The 20320-nt window shown below is 40.2% G+C and overlaps 2 protein-coding genes across 5 annotated transcripts in view; both read right to left on the bottom strand.

Moving 5' to 3' along the window:
* LOC145442820 (organic cation transporter protein-like) overlaps positions 1-20320 on the bottom strand; it is a 46843-nt gene that overhangs the window by 20758 nt on the left and 5765 nt on the right. Inside the window, exons 1-4 of one of the 4 annotated variants that reach the window (XM_080320833.1) lie at positions 7253-9045; positions 6930-7136; positions 6273-6479; positions 5216-5316 (exon numbers count right to left, since the gene is read on the bottom strand). The exons of 1 other annotated variant lie outside the window; for it this stretch is intronic. In XM_080320833.1, coding sequence (XP_080176959.1) covers positions 5216-5316; positions 6273-6479; positions 6930-7115 — 494 coding nt within the window. In that variant the 5' untranslated portion in view covers positions 7116-7136; positions 7253-9045. Of the gene's footprint in view, positions 1-5215; positions 5317-6272; positions 6480-6929; positions 7230-7252; positions 9046-20320 lie in introns of those variants that run through there. 2 more of the 4 variants (XM_080320835.1, XM_080320832.1) reach the window with 2 other exon arrangements.
* On the bottom strand, positions 10354-19872 carry LOC145442874 (solute carrier family 22 member 6-A-like). The gene is made up of 6 exons (XM_080320910.1): positions 19586-19872; positions 19210-19334; positions 17950-18167; positions 14396-14578; positions 14200-14338; positions 10354-13686 (listed from the first exon to the last, which is right to left on the bottom strand). Exons 1-6 carry the CDS (start codon positions 19718-19720, stop codon positions 13608-13610), a joined length of 879 nt encoding a protein of 292 aa, XP_080177036.1. The 5' UTR covers positions 19721-19872; the 3' UTR covers positions 10354-13607.

Here is a 20320-nt window from a genome sequence, read left to right as displayed (position 1 = left end):
GTAGTGGTTATGTCTCCGAATTCGATGCGTGCCTACAGATCAATCAAATATGCCTGTGTATGCCTCTGTCGACGATTTATTTTTTCATCATTCTAATATTTCTTGGATGAAAAGTTTGTGCATTTCTCATATGCATGCTATGGTGTGACGCAAAAGGCTTTAATGTGAAAAGCGTCACTATCTTTTCATCGTTTTTTACCAATAATAATAATAATAATAATAATAATACCTCTATGTTCGTTCATCGGTTCAGAATCAATGACCACTCAATCTATATTTCAGACAGTTAGCAACATGCAATGACGTAATCATGCCTCATACTTCGAAAAGGCAACTTGACTTGATTTGTGACTTGACTCGTGACTTGACTTGACTCGAGTCACCTTCGAAAATCAATTGACTTGACTTGACTCGAGTCAAAATGTGCAATGACTCGAAATGACTCGTGACTCGAAGGTAGTGACTTGATCCCAGCACTGATTACTATCAAATATTTATCCTTTTTTGCCCATGTGATCAAATGCACCGGTAGAGTTGATGCAGAGGGTGTCTTTGAAAACTCAGGAAAGTTAATAATGCTGTGCTGCATCTTTAGGTGTGCCAATTCTTATTAGCCCCCTTTGTTGTCTTCACATTCCGTCAGATTTGTTATTATGGTGGAAATATGTTGGATTCATCCAAACACAGGCCTATCAGAAAAAAAAATCATTCGTGAAGAGGAGAACACGATTTAAAATTTGTATTTCTTTATGGGGTGCATGCATCATTTTCCTCTGCTGTTCGGATCTGTACTGTGGGGCTCAGATTACAAAGGACACTACTATATCAGAAGCGAAAATCATCTTGCATTGGTAAGGGCCGAGTGTTGCGTAAAACACCGAATTTTGCCTAAAATGTACTGATCAAGTGATCATGCAGCTGTTAGCCGTCACCGAAAACGAACTAGCTATCGCGCTTGACAGGGGGTATAAGCAAATGGTTCGAAGGCCACAATTTCACAGTGAAACTGACATTGGAGAATGTAAAATAAAGTAAATGTTTGAATGCAAACCGAGAATCTTAGTTTCATGAGATCATCGCCTATCTCAGTATTAATATTATTGTACAGAACAGTGGTGCTTATAGCCTGTTTAGGGCTTTGTGCTCACGCCATGACAGTTTTCAACGGGTCAATGCATTTCTTCTTCTTGGCTTAACATTCTTTCCACTCTCTCAGGCTCTCGCTCGCGATTCATCGGATCTTTGTTGCCGACTTGTAGCTCGGCTCACTGTGATATCTGGTCTTTTTAAGTCACTGCAACTGCAGTGAGGTCAGCGATGAGGAGCTCGTATAACCTCGGACACAAAGAAGTTAGTCCGAACCGGGATTCGAACCACTGTCATTGGTATCGTGACGTTGGTGCTTAACCAGCTGCGCCACTCGCTTCCCTGCTTATCTTAGTATGAAACACAGTTAAAATTAGCACAGACCAATACAGGCTTTTGCGTGAAATCCGTAAAGCGGTAGTTAGGCCTATTTGCCAGATCATCGTACGTATCTACCATACTGGACTTCGATAACGAAATTACTTCCCTAATCATTGAGTGTCAATCTCGGGACTTGGCACCGCGTTCGATACTGAAATCAAGACATCAGTCGAAAAGCTCATAACCGATCTAGATATGGAGCATCGGTAAAATCAATAGATACCAATACCGGTGATGCGTAAAATCTGTTAGCGATAAATGGCGAGTCTGCTCTCACTCGACTAACGAAACGAAATTACCACCCACATAGTTCAGTGATAAACTTGAAACTTGGTAGAGCGTTGGATACTAACATTAAGACTTACGATGCCAAATGTCATGACCGATCTCGATATGGAACATCGTCAAAATCAATGGAGACCAATACCCGCTTTTGAGTAGAATCGGTTTGCGATACATGACGGATCAGCACAGCAGTCAACTTTGGAAACGAAATTACTACCCTAAACTTTTAGTAGCAACCCTGAAACTTGGAGCAGTGTCACCATCACAACATAACATACCAAGTTTCAAAAAGTGTTGCGTTGCGAAACAAAATCGACTTATATCCGCAAAGGTCGACTCAACGCATAGGGCGGTGACTGAGTTCAGGTACATACCATTGTTACATCACACTGGCAGGGCGACTCGCCAGTGGCCCGTTTGCTCGGTAATTTGATGAATAAAAGAGAGTATAGTTCACCGTTTCTTTTTAGGGTGAGCGGCCTTGAGAGAAAAGACAGCGAAAGCTTGTTATGAGCGCTACCAGGGCAAGCCCCGGCTAGGCATTTACAAAGCGAAAACACAGAAGATAATTCGATTTTCGTGGAGAATTCGCTATATATGGGCAATTGGGCATTTACAAGCGAAAGCACAAAAAGAATGCGATTTTCGCCGTGATTTCGATATATATTGATTGCTGAGCGTCTATGGTAAATCATTGTTATGGAACAGAATTTTAGGTGGGGCAATGCCCTAGTTGCCCTATTGGTCGAACCGCTACTGCACTACATCCACTTTCGAACCAGACTTTTGATTACTTAATAATTATTAATTATAGTGCACAACAATAATTCTCTACTGCTGGTGTGAGACAAAGTTGTTGTAAAAGCTACGATTAGTGGTGCGTCGTAAGTCAAACAATTGCTTGGCAACGAGAAAAGTTAGGGGACCACTGCACTTGAATTTCTTATTAGGTTTATTTGAATCATTTCACGACACAAAAGGATCAATCATTTACGATTTTCATCCACCCTCATCCGGATATTCATTCGCACTGTAATTTCTTTCATCCGCACAAGTGCGTACCATCGCAAAGGTTGAAAAGCACTGCTATAGATTATTGGTACACAGAATGAGCTGTGTACCGGTATGGTGATAGAGGGACAGCACCGTTAAAATATTATTTTCACACAATGCAAAAACGTTATGACCATGACAAATATTTAATGCCAATCGGTGTGACTTCTGCTCTCCCCTTTCAGATACCAGTTCATAAATACCAAGCTGCACCTTCGAAAGCGTCATCGTATTGATCGGCCGAAACGGAACTGCTGACTACTGATCAGTCATATTCCATACAATACAACCTATGATGCCTAAGACGGGCGTGTCATTACAAATCATATTTGTGAGTTGAGAGTGTGCCTTGACTCTTGACCTCCAGGGGACCCCTTAGGCTAGATCATGGCGCCCCATGAAACACCGGGTAAGAGCCATTGATCTACAGTAGTGGTTCTTCTTAATCTTGCCTCCAGGCGATTTTGAAGGGGGCGGAAACGCTCAGGGGGCGATATGGAGGGGGGCGATATGGGAGGCGCTGGAGAAAAATGGCTTTGCAGTAGATGATGTGGCGGTAGGACATATCCTTAATGAGTATTCAGAGCAAATGAACACTGAAAACTTCGTTATATATAGCCTACAAAACACATATAGGTTTAATTGACCATAGGCGCCTAAATGACTGGCACCGAATGTTCCTGTCTTGGCAATCTGAACCTCAGAAGACGAATTTCATCTGGCAGGGAAAAATTATATATACCAGTGAAGAAATACCAATTTGAAATCGTGTGCGTCTTTTAGTTTAGTAAGATTGGGCGACAGGGATATATAAAACTAGATATCCCAGTTGGGCGATATCCCTGTTGGGCGAAATAACACGAAATAACATCATGTAACGAAGTCATACCAACGGGCCCGCCCGCCCGAATATCTTTAATTTATAGTTACGGGCCCCACAGTTTCCAAGACACCTGACAATGTTCGCTCTACGTTTTGACGAGTCTGCGCACACTCAACAACTCACTGCGCAGACCCTTGGACAACAGTGCGTAACGACTAAAAAAAGGTCATGACTTTGGATTTGTTGTGCGCAACGTAGATTTTCTGGGCGCAGAGACCGTGTCAGCACTGCGCACGTGCGCAGCTTAGAATGAACATTGCACCTCACTCAGCTCTACTGGTTAATCTGGTAACGTGAGCAGAGACGACAAGAAATTAATAGCAATATATATGCAATTCGCGATCTTATTGACCGATTTTATCATGAATTATCGAAAATTTTCGCGCTTTGCACTGGCTCGCTAAACAGTACAGCTAATTTCGTGGCAAAATCGAACAACGTAATGGGGGCGGTCGGTTTATCACCCTATGGGAGCCCAAGACCCCAGTTTTTTCGGGGGGCCTGACAAAGTGCTGTTTCGTTCCTGCCAACGGGTATACGCCCGAAGATGTATAATTAATATTGAGGGGTCCTACTTTTTCAATCACGCATCTCTCAGCTCTACCGGTAAATCTGTTTACGAGAGCAGAGAGAGGTTAAAAATTGTATCAATATACATGCATTTCCCGATCATATTGTCCAATTCAATCATTAATTATTGAAATTTTTCACGCTTCGCGCGTCTAGGCGAGAATAGCCGGATTAGTAAATGGACACCCAAGGTAGATGACTAGTATCAGCAAATAGCGGTTAGCCGAAGTAGGGTCTAGGGGACGAATCCCCCCGGAAGTTTGGTTTATTACCGGATGGGGGCCCAAGACCAACGTTGTTTTTTTTTAGGGGGGCTGACGAAGTGCTGTTACGGCCCTGGTAACGAATTAATTGTGATTACGGGCACGCCCGAATATGTTTAATTAATAATTACGTGCCCTTTATTTTCCGATACAACAGCTCACTCATCGCTACTGGTAAATCTGATTACGTGGGCTGAGAGGATAAAAAGTTTATAGCGACTTATATATGTAATTACCACCTATTCATTCATGCATTATAGAAAATTTGTGTACCTAGGGCGACCAGGCCACACAAACGTTGCTGACCATCGAAATCACGCTACGGGGTTCATGGGGGCGAAGCCCGCAGAAGTTTGGTTTATCACGCTATGGGTGCGCAAGGCAATCGTTTTTAGGGGGGCTGACGAAGTGCTGTTATGGCCCTCCCTCTTACTCATTGTCTTTATTATATTATTAACAATATGAGGTTGGGGGCGCTGGATAACGATAATTTTCGAAAGGGGGCGCTGGAGGAAAAAAGGTTAAGAATCACTGATCCATAGGGTTCAATTATATGGTGCCGTATTAAAATACAGCGAAATCTGTGTAAAATCAAGCATTCGGGATTCATATTCCATATGCGGCACTATTTGCAAGCATATATGGTATGGTGTCCATCATTTACTTTACAGCATCAGCGAAAGCATTGAAATACCTGTCCCCCAAACTTCCGGCAAATGACCCAAGTGCCATTCCAGCTTGCACTGCGGATACTGATACAGGAACCATCCATGAACGATCACACACCATTTCAAACTGTGATAGAATCATTCGTAGCAAGTTAAGAAAGGGCTACAGGACTAAGGAGATGTGGCAAAGGTGGCTGTAAAGCGAGGTTCTTGACACTTTAAATTTCAGACGGGTGCTCACTGCTCATGGTGTCATGATTCATTTTCAGGTCACATTAGATCCACGGTTTCATTAAATCGTTTATAGTTTTTCGGTCCCACATCTTTATTCATGGGTGACACGTTCACAAGAAAAGACATCTGATCACATCAGGCTCCCAGTTTATGCCGTTTATGAACTGTTTTATTTTATATTGATCTAATATTGCTGCATTTTAGGATTGACGTTCAACTGATAATGGTAATGAATCTCTCTCTCTCTCTCTATGCGCCTATGGTGAAGACTAAAGACACCTGCATTCAACACGTGTGGAGACAACACGTGCAGACATACTCATCATGGTTTTACGAATTTACAGTGCAACGTTTACACTATGAGAGTTTATCTTGTTCGCCGATGCCAACTATATGGTTTAAATCGCGATATAATGAAATGTCATGAGATAATAACTTCAATTATGCAATCGTGGGTCCAATACAGACATGTGGAACCTTCTGAGTAGGCTACTGCGTGGTGCGTGAAATGCATAACATTGTTCGCGGACCATGTTATTTCTTTATTTCGGAATTCCGTACACGCTCAAATCACACGAGCGAGGTTATGCTCAAAGAGGGGAAAGACTGAATGATCGCTATTCGCTACCTTGGTGAAAAGATGTGATGTTTCATCAAGCTCATTTTGCTGCTTTTCGCTACATAATTTAGGCGAGTGGCAGACAGGATCCACGCCTCTAGTCTACAGTTATTGGAACTAATCAGTTCTTTCATTGTACCGCAGTCTGGTGATTTTTGGAATGATGAAATTCTATGAATAAACTTGAACTTGTGTTTCATAATGCAGATCGCATAGCCTATATTACTCACATCAGCTACAGCCGTAGTTTGTCCTTTCTCCAAATAAAAATGATAGCCGTAACGACACTCGATAGTCTTATTCGATGTGGAATTTTTCCATGAAATGGACGAATAGTTGCGATCATACATTAAGCACTGACTTCGGACCCAATTTCCAGACGGGTTTTTCTCCATCGGTATAGCATGAGTTATAAGTTCTTCATAAGTCACCCCGCTCTACAAAATGAATATATTTAAATATCTAGAACTTACCATCGCATCTGATATGCATATAATTATTGTACCCACGTTAGATAGGCCTACGTACAAGATCAGTTTTGGATTCGAGGCGGACAGGAATCCAACCACTCCATCCGAAACAGCACTAGATCCGGATTCGCATTTTTTGCCCGAGTTCTGGATCCGACCCAGGACAGAATTTCAAAGTTCTATGCGCGAAAGTGACTTTCCCGTTTAAATACGTCGATGTTTCGTATCATCTTGAACTCGGCTAGATTCTCCATTCTTTTGTATCCGGTTCATAACATTAAGAACGGAAACACCATTCGGATGGAAACACAGGATTCCGTTTTATCGATCCCCCGATCCCGAAAAACCGTGACCCATACGTACATCTCTAATCCACACATATCTCTGCTGTAGCGAATAACTGAACGAAGTCCCGACCTGTTCTGAAATGTCCGCGATTGCAGCTGGTAAACGACAGTGAAAGTCCACTTCATAATGTGTCAACGCAAAATGCATTAGAAGCAATGCATTCGGCATCCCTCCGAGAAATACGATTACATAAAGAACTTTATGGTACTTTCCAAAGTTTGACCCAATGTGCTCAAACACTTCGTCGATCTTCATGTTGTTTTTGGTCGTGATTAGCTGGTTAACAAAAATAGTTAGACATTCCATTTTCCATACCATTCGGGTACGAATTCTGGTATGACATCAGATATTATTTGACCTGCAAATATTGCCAAGATAAATCCTATACATACCCCATTTTGCTTGGTTTGATCACACTCCGTTTTTGCTCCGCTATAATGGTCACTAAGGCGATTTTTTACCTAAAAAGCTTGACTTATAAAAATCAAAATTTCGACATCTTTTACCTTTAAGAAATGAATTTTGACAAAATTTTGCCCTCATGTATGTAAATTAGGTATTTTCGCACGTAATCTTAGAATTGTACAATCTATCTTTATTTATAGTTGGAATTGTCAGTCCTTACGAAGTAGTTTGGCTTGAAAAAAACTCTTTTGACTTAAAAAGTGACAAATTTTAACATGAAAAAAACTTTATTCTAACGAAATCTGTACCTGTGACGAATTATGGTAGAAATAATTGTTGTAACGAAAAATACTATCCTACATTCTCGGGTAGAAAGCGTCTGTCTTTACTAACTAGCTCGCCAAATGGAGAAAGAACGTTCAACAGTAGCAGTTGTTTGCTGGCAACACTGAAGTTGTGCTACACTGCTGGTGACACACTGTGTTGCTTCATTATGACAATGTTGTCTACATCACAATTTTTCATCATGCGCTTCTCCATATAAGAACCAATCACCACGCAGTCTTGCTTTAGTTATGATATTGCGGTAAGTTGAGCATAACACCATGTCAGCTTATTAGTTTCATTTGACCGTTTATGATTCACAATGAGCAGACAATGGGCCGTCTGCGATGGTAGGCCGGCCTATAAAGTCGACCACAAGATGACAAATGTCAAATGATAAGTTCACTGTCAGTGCAAACATCTACGATACAAACGAAATGCAGGTTGCAAAAACAATTTGAATTTGTAAACAATTTTGACAATTTTCTGACCTGACGCTGCAATTGTGACAAAATTTTGACTTTTTCTTGTCACGTCCAAAAAGTCACCCTAGAGATCACACTATGTTTATGGAAACGGTCACACTTTCACTAATTCAGATCAAAGACGCAGCTGACATGACCGTCCAAAAAGTTCGATGGAACACGGAAATTGTAGCCTAAATGTCGCAGACGACATCACATCGAGGATCAAGCACGTTTCCCTTCCAACCATCGCGACTCGCAATCCAAGAAGTATCGTCTCGTATACCAGGATGCTCGCTGATGCGAATTCATTCTATATATCAATGCTCGTCTGCATGGTTAGTAAGTTATATCTTACTGGGGATCATTAACTAAAGCGCAAACAGAGAGTATTTAAAATCCTCATCTCGAGATCATTTTGTCCTATTAATTGCTGCTCTAGCCTTAAGGTTTCGCCTGTTATATGATCCGAATAAGATACAGCACAATCGGATGCTAAATCGATCTCGAGATTATAGATCAGGATAACGTTGATCTGGCGCAAAGTGCACATCGTTGTGAAAACATTACTGCTGTTATTGATCATTAATCGTGACACCAGAATCGTCGTACAGACTCCACTCTCCAGTAGGTAAAATAAAGAGGTTCCTCTGTCACGACCACAATCCCATACGCTACAGGAACACAGCGCAATTTCAAACTGTTTGCTAGCATCCTAAGAGTGAAATGGGCATTAAGTAGTCATCTCCATTATTCGGCAGTAACGGAGATGATGGATTTGGGCAAGCCAGAATCGTTTCGAACACAAATACTATTAAAGGGTCTGGGACTTGAACGCGATACGATCCAAACGAAACAAATTCATATATCCAATCGCCTCAGTACAGTGAGATAGCCTGCCGTAAAACAATATTTTCCTGGTGACTAACTCTGTTACAGACTACAACGGAATATATTCTGATGAAGCTATTTTGTGAATGAGTAGCACGGTATCTGGTGAATGGATTGCAATGGTAGAATAATCGCCAGGCATTATCTCAAAATATTAACCAACACCAAAGAAACACGCGATAAGACTTTCGTCCTTCGCGTGAGAAAGATTGATAAGAATTATCGCGCTGTTACAGTCTAGAGCTATACGTAACAGATATATATATGCATGTTCTGATAACATTCATACCAGTGTCGGGATCGAGTTATTACCTTCGAATCATATCTAGTCATTGCACATTATGACTTGAGTCAAGTTAAGACACTCGATTGCGGTAGGTGACTCGAGTTAAGTCAAGTTGCTTGATTTTTAGATGCGACTGGAGTCAAGTCGACTCAAGCCAAGTCGAGTCAAGTCACGAGTCAAGTCACAAACACATTGACGATTTTCGAAGTACGAGACGTGATTCAAGTCATTGTGTTTTGCAAGATCATTGAAGTACGGATCGAGTCGCTCTTAATTCTGAATCGTGTAACCAATATCGAGTTAATTATACCTTCAACCAGTGGCGTAGCAGCATGTGCTGCCGCCCATGGCTTCCGTTGATAAAGCTCTCCTCCTCGAGTAGACCGCAGAAAATTCCAACCTACAGTTTCATGTTCAAGCAATCTTTTCAATGAAAATAAATGCAAATGATTTGCCGCGTCTCAGCTTGAGAAAGAAGCCTCGTCGTCTTAGCGTTTATAAGGCCAAAAACTATCAAGACAAGAAATGGTGAGCGAATGTATTAGGCCAGGATCGGTCAACCCGTCGCCCACGTGATGATTTTGAATGGTCCGCGAGATAATTCCAAAAATAAGATGTAATATCATAAATGTTCCATGTAATTTATTACGATTATATATATCGTCTGCTAACGGCACAACAAATTTGATCAGCTTGACCGCGAAATTTGGGTTGCTGATAACTTGATCATTAGTTATGACGCATTGGCGTGGCCAAGGGCCAGCCACATTTTTCGTAGATCTTCGTATATGACCATAAAGTAGAATATTTTGTAGAGGATTTATTTGACTGGATATTTTTCTTAGCACTAAGACCGATTTGATCCCTCAATTTCTTGCTTTTAGTACCCCACCCTGAAAATTTACCGAATTGAGTCTGACAATACTCGCAATTATGAGAAAACGTGCTGTCTAGCAACATTCGACTTCGCATCTGCACTTACAAAAAGATGGTAGGCGATGAAACCTTTGCGCAAAACCATAGGCGCATCTACGCCGGAAACTTCGATATTGACATGTCACATCGCCGAATAATCCTGTCCTTGCCAAATGAACCCAGCGGCATACAGAGGCGACGACTCCAATACATGGAAGTGACATTAGTATTGGCCGAACTCATTCAATAACTTTGAAAAATGTTAGCGCTTTGCTCGGTTAGTTCATAAGTGCAATATACACGCTGACTTTTCATGACATAATTGTTATCGATTTTGATGCTTGGTAATATAAATCTTGTTTCCATCGTTACGTTATAATCATACTCGCTCCTATCGGACGACTATTGAAAGGTGATCAACATTAAACATCCAAGTGGTCCGCGCAATGATTCGCAAATCTCATGTGGCCCTTTGGCCGAAAAAGTTGGCCCCTGCGTTATGCGAATAAAAAAAATCAATAGCCGCCCAAAAACTGAACTTTTCGGTCTTTCACCGAGGCGCAATCAGCGACAATATCCTCAAAATCAAGTTTCTGAACGTAGTCCCTTTCTATAGAAGGAATGGATTGAGCTGATAGCCTATCATCATTCACGGTAGAACGTAAATAAGACTTTATCAGTTTGAGCTTTGTGAAGCTCCTGTCACATCTTGCAATTGAAACACTAATGGTCAGACAAAGTTTCAAACACGAGCATTAATATGGTGTCGAATCAAGCATAGGTGTGATTTAACTGAATACTGTAAAAGATCAAACGCTGTTGCATTACGATCAAACGTGATTTCACTGCTCCGCACCAGCCTCTTATCTTAAATCAGTCAATTTCCGCAGCTAACTCCAATTTAAAAATACTGGTCTTAATCGAAAGCTATAGTTGCCGCCCTGATTCCGGAAATACATTTTAAAAGCTGGTCAGGACAACGGAACAACCCCGAAATAGTAATCTAAGTCTGAAAATCGGCATCGTTCCGAATATTGGTTCGATACAACTTCCATTATCATGGTCACTTGGTCATTGTGTTGCGGCGCTCCTATTGTTCGGAACAATCAATCTTGACGGCTATTTCGGAGTGGTTCCATTGTCAGCATGCTCACATTTTCATTGGTGTTTTCGTAATCAGTTCGACACTAGCTTTCGATTGAGACCAGTTGATTGAATTTGAGCTCTCGGGTCGCCAGCTATTGGACTACCAATTATACGCTGATTTTAGCCAGCTATGTACACTATGCACTGTGCACTGTGCAGACTCATTTTGCCGCCCCTGGCGCAGAGCCATAGCCGCCAAGTGGTTGCTACTCCATGCCTTCAACAAGATGTTTTATCGCTCACTCATACGTAGAACTACTGAACAACATCGCCGACTGGAATATGACCCCAGGAAGATGAAACAAATTGATGTGATGCAATACACATTACACATCTACACGATAGAATTTAAGCTAGCGCAAATTGTTGACGAGTAATAGCCTAATATGAATGTATAAACTATATTAGACCGATTTAAATCATACAAGAGGTTCGCTAAGGAAAGAACTGAGCATATATAGAACAGAAATATATAGAACAGAAAAATATATAAGAAATATAGAACAGAAATACACAGTTATATATCGAATACATCTCCCAACTGCGACTACGTAAGTAGTTAGTATGATCGGTGGCATATCGCCATTGCTTCTTATGAGCCCGCTGGTGATTCGTATTGAAAACTCGTGTTGGTGACAGAGGTGGTAAGTAACGAATTACTTCTACTTTTTAGCAGTACTCAAGTAGTTTTCCTCTACTTCTGGTACTTACTCAAGTAGATCTGATTTTCATTACTTCTACTTCTACTTCGTAATATTTTGTGATCTACTTACTTACTTTTCGCTATTTTCAGTTTGTCAAGTAGAAGAAGTGTAATCCCCCAATACGAAAGATATCCTGAGGAATTTCGGGACTATTTTCACGGAGTACCAACATTTATTCATAAAAGTCAATTAAAGCCCAGAAATTATCTTGCGCTTCGCGCACAGTAGTTACGGAATGACAAACATGTTTTAACGACAGTATTAGTGAATATAATTTAGGTACCGGATTGCTTGGTTCCGCCCACACCGCATTGTCACTCATATCAAATATTTCATCACAGTAAATAAGGCCCACCGTAACGTTTAAAACTACCGTTTCGCAATCTAGCAATTACCTATCATATCGTAATCTAGCAGGCCATGACGTGTCCTGCTAATCTGAAAAATCATGCTTTTCTAAACGTTACACCTGTTTTAGCAGATCACCTTTGAAGCTTTATGAACAAAAGACATGAAATATATTTTCCGCTTTTAAGAAGTGGTATTTGTATTTCACTTTCAATTCCGAGTACCATACCTTGAGTTCTAATTACGTTCAGTTCTTTTGTCTGCAGAACATATGTTGAAGCATAAACGCAACTGTAGTAATGCCTCTATTTTCCGAAAATGAAGCTACACTAAACATAAATTTTACGATCCACAATATTTGTCATTAACGTGTACTAATCGCGCCAAGTGTTGAAACCGTATCCGACACAACTTCTCCATATTTGCTCTTCGCCTAAACTTGGGGCCCTATAATATGGGGTAGGGCGCCATGCCATGATGTTCTCTAAAACGTGGTTTTCTAGTAAACAAAGGGTTAGTATCGCAGTTTCATATAATTTGCATCCCATTATGCGAAAGAATGCTTATTCTGTCGATAATTGATATCTCATGGGATGCAGCAATTCGAATCAAGCTGCGCGTTCCGCATAGCTCAATTTGCAGCTTTTGACAGTCCATGCGAACGAATTGAGACTGTTTTCCAAACTACTTACTTACTTCAGTAGATTTAAAGTCGGTAAATTCTACTTATACTTCAAGTAGTTTTAGGTGAATTATGGAAGAAGTGCTTGTACTCGCACTTCTACTCGTACTTTCTTCACTACTTCCACTTTTACTTGAGTGGATTTTTTCCCGCTTCGCGGCAGGTTGACTGAAAAAAAGGTCAACTTTCCGGCTCAGCTACCGAAATACCCACTGGAGAGTACTTCGGTGCTGATTTACGGCATATCAGTCGAATTTGGCCGTGAATTTGACCAAAATTCTCAAAAAAGAGGACGAAAGGGCGTCCTCCGAGCACGCTTTTAAAAAAGTCTAAAAATAGCACAAATCCTATTAAAAGAGGACGTATGGAAACCCTATTAGTGTCATAATTACAGAAATACACATATAGTAGTGTGCGAGGCACTCGCCCCTTCGTTAGCTCATGTACATATTGATACATATAGCATTTCGGGAACCGGATCACTCACGGGACAAACAGTCATTGAACGCAGAGTATAGGAAGGACGCATAATATATAACAATGCTGATCAAATTAAAATTGTGGACGTGACTAAATCTTCGATTACAGGTCGACTGGTTTATTTCCGAAACGGTCTCCCGATTTCATTGACAGATCCCGACATAAATGGAGATGATAAATCCTGTATGAAAAACAAAATGTAACAATGTAACGAAAGACAACATGGGATTCATGTAGAACAGGCAGAGTGTAAAATGGGCCGTGTATATTGGGCCTCAATTAGAGTATTGTTATAGCATGGGTTTGAGTGCAAAAGATTGTAATTTTCGATACAAGGTCTACATAATATGCCGTGACACGTTCGTGCATATATGAAATCTGATCACATATCAAATTGGCGTTCCCGACAAAATTAGAGCTTGTAACTATCTACTTAAACGACCGTAAAGAATAAATATAAACCCACGAATTAGACTCCGATAATATGCTACGTTAGGATTTGTTCGCTACAGTTTGACATTGCGAAATATGGCCAACTATGCCCTATCGCATCTTATTGTTTGAGACGAAGTAAATTGGAGACGCTTCACCGAAGATGGTATCTGATTGAGGTTCGTTTCCTTTATCGTAACGCTTAAGAACGCAGGCCTGCAGACTCGATAAAAAAAAATTTAGTAGTTATTTGCGTTTATACCGTTGATTACTGATCGCCTCCTCCGTTGTATCAGGTAAGGGGACGCCTCTTGTCTCCGGAACAAAGAATATGCACATGAATGCCGCGAACATCAAAGCAGCACCCATCAGTAAATTGGGAGTAAGTGGACTGGTCTTACCTGTGAAATATTGTAGTGTGTTGAGCTGAGATATTACAGGACTACATTGAAGCTCACCTAAGTAAGCCAGAAATGGTGCTCCAAAACCACCAACCCGAGCGCAAAAGGATGCAATGCTAATGCAGGAGCTTCTTTGCAAAGTAGGGATAGTCTCCGCCGACAGGAAGTAGGCCGCGTAGAATATCGCAGAAATGGCGCCTTTCCCGATCATGGCCACGATAGTGCGAAGTGTCGAAAGCTCTATAACATTGATATGCCAAAACATTCACGCTTAATTTGAGTTGGATTGCAAACTTCAATCTTTGACTTTGATGTATACCATCTGTAAGCATACCGTAGTCTGATTTTTATACGTATAGATCAGGGGTAGCCAACCCTTTCGCCATTCATGACCGTATTTCGACTACTCATGTTGCCTTCTGCCGCATTCCAGGGCACGGTCGTACTGAACAAGCTAGGCGCCAAATACCGATGGTAAAGTGTCTATGTCCATTTCAGGCTGACTAATGAATTTAGTCATTAATATTAGTAGTTTTACATAATCAAACATTTATCCTTTCTCTGCCCATGTGATCAGATTCACCTGTAGAGTTGACAGAAGGGGTGTTTTCGAAGATTTAGGGAAAGTTATAAATGATGATGATGCATCTGCGGGTGGTCCAATTGTTATTAGTTACTTTGTTGTATGGTGTTATTTCCTGACCTCCCACCAGGATTTTCGATATAGTGGAATAGCACACGATTCCGAGTTGTTATTTCTATATGGGGTGCATCATTATCCTCTGCTGTTCGAATCTGTATACTGTGGGCTTTGATTGTAAAGGACGCTACTATACTAAAATCGAAAAAATCACCCAAGAAGCCAATTCGTAAATAATTATTTTTTGATTATAAATAATTCCCTTTTACGGCCGCAGGTCTGCCACCCCTGGTATATATCAATATGGTCCAATACTGTAAGCCAAGCGGGCCGCATTGGACTAGACCTAAGGGATAACCTGGAGTGTAAGGTTGTTCAAATATAACTATTTTCTTCAAGTTTTACTGAATATTCTATAAACTTGTTAGGTTGGTTAAAAAAAACGCTGCACACGAAATTTGGCTCAATTCTAACCTGTTGAAGTGAAGCTATATTAGCGTTCAAAAATTTAAAATTTATTAAAATGAAAAATATAGTTATTTTTAAACAGCCCTACTTGCAGGCCACAGAAGAAAACTCAAATAGAATCAGACGGATAAAATTCGTTCCAATATACCTATATTTTTCTGCGTTACCTATACGTGGCATTTCATGCTTTCTGCTCATTTCATACTCAAATTACGATTTTCTGCTATATATTATATATATTACAAAACGCCAGAATAGTGGTACAATAATCTACATGGGTCTTGCTATTCAGTGTTCATTAATAGTGCACCATCTGGTTTGATTTCAATGTCGATAGGCTTGGGAAGGAGACGACAAGACACCCAAGGTTTTATTCGCCGTTATGTTTCATCTGGGGCTTTTATATTCGGCTGTTCAAAAACATCCTTTTATCGCAAATTCCCGATGAAATTGCTAGGTTGAATAACAAAATTTGAAATTTTAAAGATTTCATAAAATAATCTTTTTTACAGTGAAAAATTCCGTTACTATACTCTGTAGGACTGTATGATGATGTGATACTTCCTAAATTCAAGATAATCCCCAATGAGTCACTTGTTATATTAGGCTAGACTGTGTAGAGACAAGTGTTCCAGTTTGATGCTGGCGTGATCAGACTAGTTGACCTCCTAGGTCGCATCGATCATTCCTACCTGACACCGAATATTGTCCATGCATAATTTCTGTAGCACCAATATTTCTGTCTGATTGTTATGCGTTTCGAATGGATGAAAATAAAGACTCTTTCTCTCTCTATATATATATCTACACACTCTTTCCCGATGATTCCCGAGGAGTAAAGAATCAAAAGCTTAGCTCTGATCACATCTAAATTGGCGCGATAAAAGAGACTTCCAGATTCCAGATATTGACTATCACTTTGAAAATTTATTTTTAGTTTTTTTGTTTGTTTGAAACTTCACAATGTCATCATCTCACTTCTGCTTGTTAGAACTGCCCCAAATTTGATGTGTTACGTGTTTGACGTTTTTATAGGGTAATCATTGAATTTGGAAATTTTTTTTTCGTACAGCAGGGGTATTCTTCAGTCTTTTGGTAATAATTAATTGATAAGCTGTTTTCACGAATAGGTGTGTTGCTGTACATGGGTCACGTCATTTGTACAAATCATTAAATCGAGCAAATCTTTAGTACAGGACAGATTATGTTCTCTATTCCTAAGAAAAAGTGGATATGATATGTGCAGGCCGTGTTATTTTCGGCATTTCAGGAACCAAATGCCAAAAATGCAAAAAATTAAAATTTTAAAATTCTAAAAACAATGCTTTTTGAAAATATAGATTATTGTGAAAGAGTTTGATAAAAATGTCAACTAGAATTAGTAGAAATTTGAATGAATCAACAAAACAAGTGTTTAAAGCAGAATTCTTAAATTAAGTTCCTTCGGGGGGGGGGGTCCGCAGACTACTATCGAAGGAGTCCACGAACGGTGAGTGTAAAGGCCAAAAAGTCCAGTAAATAAATTTGGATTTAAGACCAATCTATGTATTGATCGATCCAGAGATTAGGAAATAGATGATATTAAGCGATTAAGAAGTTGGTGATCTCTGCACGCCAAAGTAGTGGTAAACATGTTTCGGAATCTGTGATAGCGGGCCGTAATTTGAAAATTTACCGCTATTACTAGGTGTTTTCCTGTTTTCAATGCTCATGCGTTTTGTTACATCATGTAGCCGCCACCCAGGCTGCAGTTAGCTCAATGTGTATTATACCAAATTCTATTCCCCTTTAACTTTCAATTGAAAACTGTCTGCATGTTCATCGTTCAATAACTCATAGATTGTGTCACGTTTTCAAATAGACACATAGTTCCATTCAGGAACAGACATGGTGCAAAAGGCCTCAAGATCTATACTTACCATACATACATATGTACATTCAGTCCTTTCCCAGTTTTTCATTGACGGGTATATATAGTTTTTTTTAATTATAAATATTGATTATTAAAGTCACTCATGATTTAAAACAATTGCTGGCTGGGTACAGTGAAGGCTGCGATCAAAACGTGTTAAAAACCCTTTTGAATTGTTATCATAAGTATTGTGTGAATGTCGGTAATTTTGCACGCATATAGTGAATCGACTATTGAGAATAGATATCGCAGAAGCAGTCGGTTTTGTATTGGGTAAATTTGGTATCCAATATCGTTTTCAATTCGAATTTAAATCTTGCTGTTTGCTGGTACAGTGTGGATACTGCATGTTTTGTGAATTCCGTTTCATAAGAAAGACCAAACTGAAGCGTCTTACATGGTTAATTCGAGTCTGTAATTATGAATTCATGGCAATGTAGAATATAGAATATGAGAAATGCCAAAAATAAGCTATTTTTGCTATTTTTGGCATATGCCTCGCCTCGGCCTCGCATGCCTGCCCTTACGGAAGTAGATACCAACATCGACTTATATAGTAATTAAGTCACAGTAGCCTACACCAGACCTCACCTTCCGCAGTAATGAAGGGCAACATTAGACAAGATGAACCGCAGATGAACATGAGCAGAAATGCAGCTCTGGGTCGACCAATCAGCTTCACAGCATAATACGCAGCAAAAAGAGCAGGGAATTCGGACACTCCAGCAAGGAAGAGATTCATGAATCGGTTATCGCTGAAACTCGTCGAGTACAGCGAGATAGCGTAGTAAGAGAGACCCGTCACAAACCTAAAATAAATGTATGTTCTGTGAAATATTTACATCCAAAGATAGCCTATAGAGCAGATATTAGCTGGGGTGATGATTGGAGACACGGTCCTCGAACTGTACCCGAGCATATGTAAACCATTGGATGAAAATATTGAGATCTCGTTATTCCCGTTATAGTTATCGTCATGCAATCAGAGGCGTAGCCTAAATAAACATTTGTAAGGGCAATTGGAGACTTTGTGGAAGGGCGAATATTGCTTGCACAGTGACGTGTTAAAATAGTACATGAATAAAACATGCGATATCGTAATGACCAACCGGTCGAAAATTTGGGAGGGCCGAAGACTTCTTTAGTACACTGGCTACACAGGTGCACACTGGACAACCCATACGTAATGCTACAATTCGGACGAATACGCATTGGACTTGTTCGTGCGCCGATAACTTCGCATTCAAAAATATCATATACCTACCCCACATCTATGCATATTGTACATATACGGATGGATGCATACCAACGTAACGACATCGCGTATATGGAGACGCATAGAAACTCACGACACCGCTGCTTATTTTCATAAAATTCAATCGTCGCGTTTACTAACGGTCTCTTTCGATAGCGGTCTGAAAATATCTTGATATGACTTCAACAAGATAGTAACACATCGATATACTCAATTCGAAAGTACTGCAACCCTATCAGAGGTTTTCAACGTACAGGCTACGGCTCATTACTGATAAGGATGTTGTTTTCAGTCAGTCACAGAGCGTTTTATGTATACAGCAGTGGTTTCAACCTGGGGGACGCGAGTGGGCCGACAATTATTTAGTAATCAGCTTCCCAACAGGCCGTAGATTTGGTTGACGGTTCTGAGTTTTGTCTCAACTTTTTTAGTAATCAGTAAGACTGCGCGACGGTTCTGACCGATATTTGGTAGTCAGCTTATCAAATTAAAAGGTGATTTGCGAAACATGTTTAAATCGGAAATTTGGCCACGACCTTGAAAGGGTTCGTAACCACTGCATGGTCTATATCTACTCAACACATAACATTACGTACCATACTAAGAAGACAGACAGACATCGCATTCTTAGTTTAGTTACTAGGAGGATTTTCAGTGTTTGCAATACAGTTGTTTCCTTCTTTTCTTCTTCGTCGTCGTCGGCATCAAACATTATTTTCGTCTGTGACAAAATTGAAGATATATAGGCTATGTTATTCATAGCGTTGTCCCCGTCTGTTAAATTGGTCTTAGATTATACAAGAAAATATATATTGGATGCAGACCTACTGAAATATATATACAGCAAACATACAGGATTGTTTCCAATGAAATGAAGGTACTCTTGAAAAAATCCGAATTGGATGCGAGTTAATTACTGTTTGCTATATCTACTTCCAACAATTGATGACTAAACAGATAACGGAAACTGACCTTGATGAACTCTTCGACACTGAAATCGCATTTGTTTTGCTTCGACATATTTTTTAGTTCCTTTACCCCTTCCTCCGTACGCCCTTTAATCAACAACCATCTGGCAGACTCCGGCAGAAACCTGCGGATTTTCATAGTTGATACTTTGAAAGAGCTTCACTCTGGACATTTCGGTGATATAACAAAGGGCAAGCCAAATCATTCAAGCGGCAACCTCAGCGAAAGCCGGCTAGTAAATCAAGTTTCGTCCATTATTCCCATTTGATCCTGGAGCACTTTCGTTATTTTGCCAAACTCACACGACATGCGTGATACTAGCAAGTACGACTGTACAATTTGGTTGCGTAAATGAGATATACTGATCATTGATCAATATAATGAATGGTTATGAAGGAGATAGGTCCGCTGTGGTAACGTAATTGGAGATGCCGAAAGTTTCAGAAAACGGATGAAGCAGGACGTTAATGAACGAATGTCGGCACACTTTGTCATGTTGTTGGCGAGAGTCTTTCAATGCGAAAATTTACCCTAATATAGTCTAATTCATAGAAACCTTGCTCACCAAACTGTAAAAGCTTATATTTGTACCCTTTCATTACCATATTGTGTGAAGCGAGTTTTCAGAATAGCAATTGAACGTGCTGATGCACCATATAATCTCGATAGCGGCCTAGCGCACTCGCCAGAAAGTGGGGATATAGATGATAGCACTGCACGCCGTAACAGCCCACATGA

The sequence above is a fragment of the Botryllus schlosseri genome, chromosome 7 (assembly GCF_051294905.1).
Source record: "Botryllus schlosseri isolate E-star chromosome 7, Bs_hap1, whole genome shotgun sequence".
Lineage (NCBI taxonomy): Eukaryota > Metazoa > Chordata > Ascidiacea > Stolidobranchia > Styelidae > Botryllus > Botryllus schlosseri.
The sequence above is the reverse complement of the archived record's forward strand: the minus strand, read 5'-3'. Positions and strand labels throughout refer to the sequence as shown.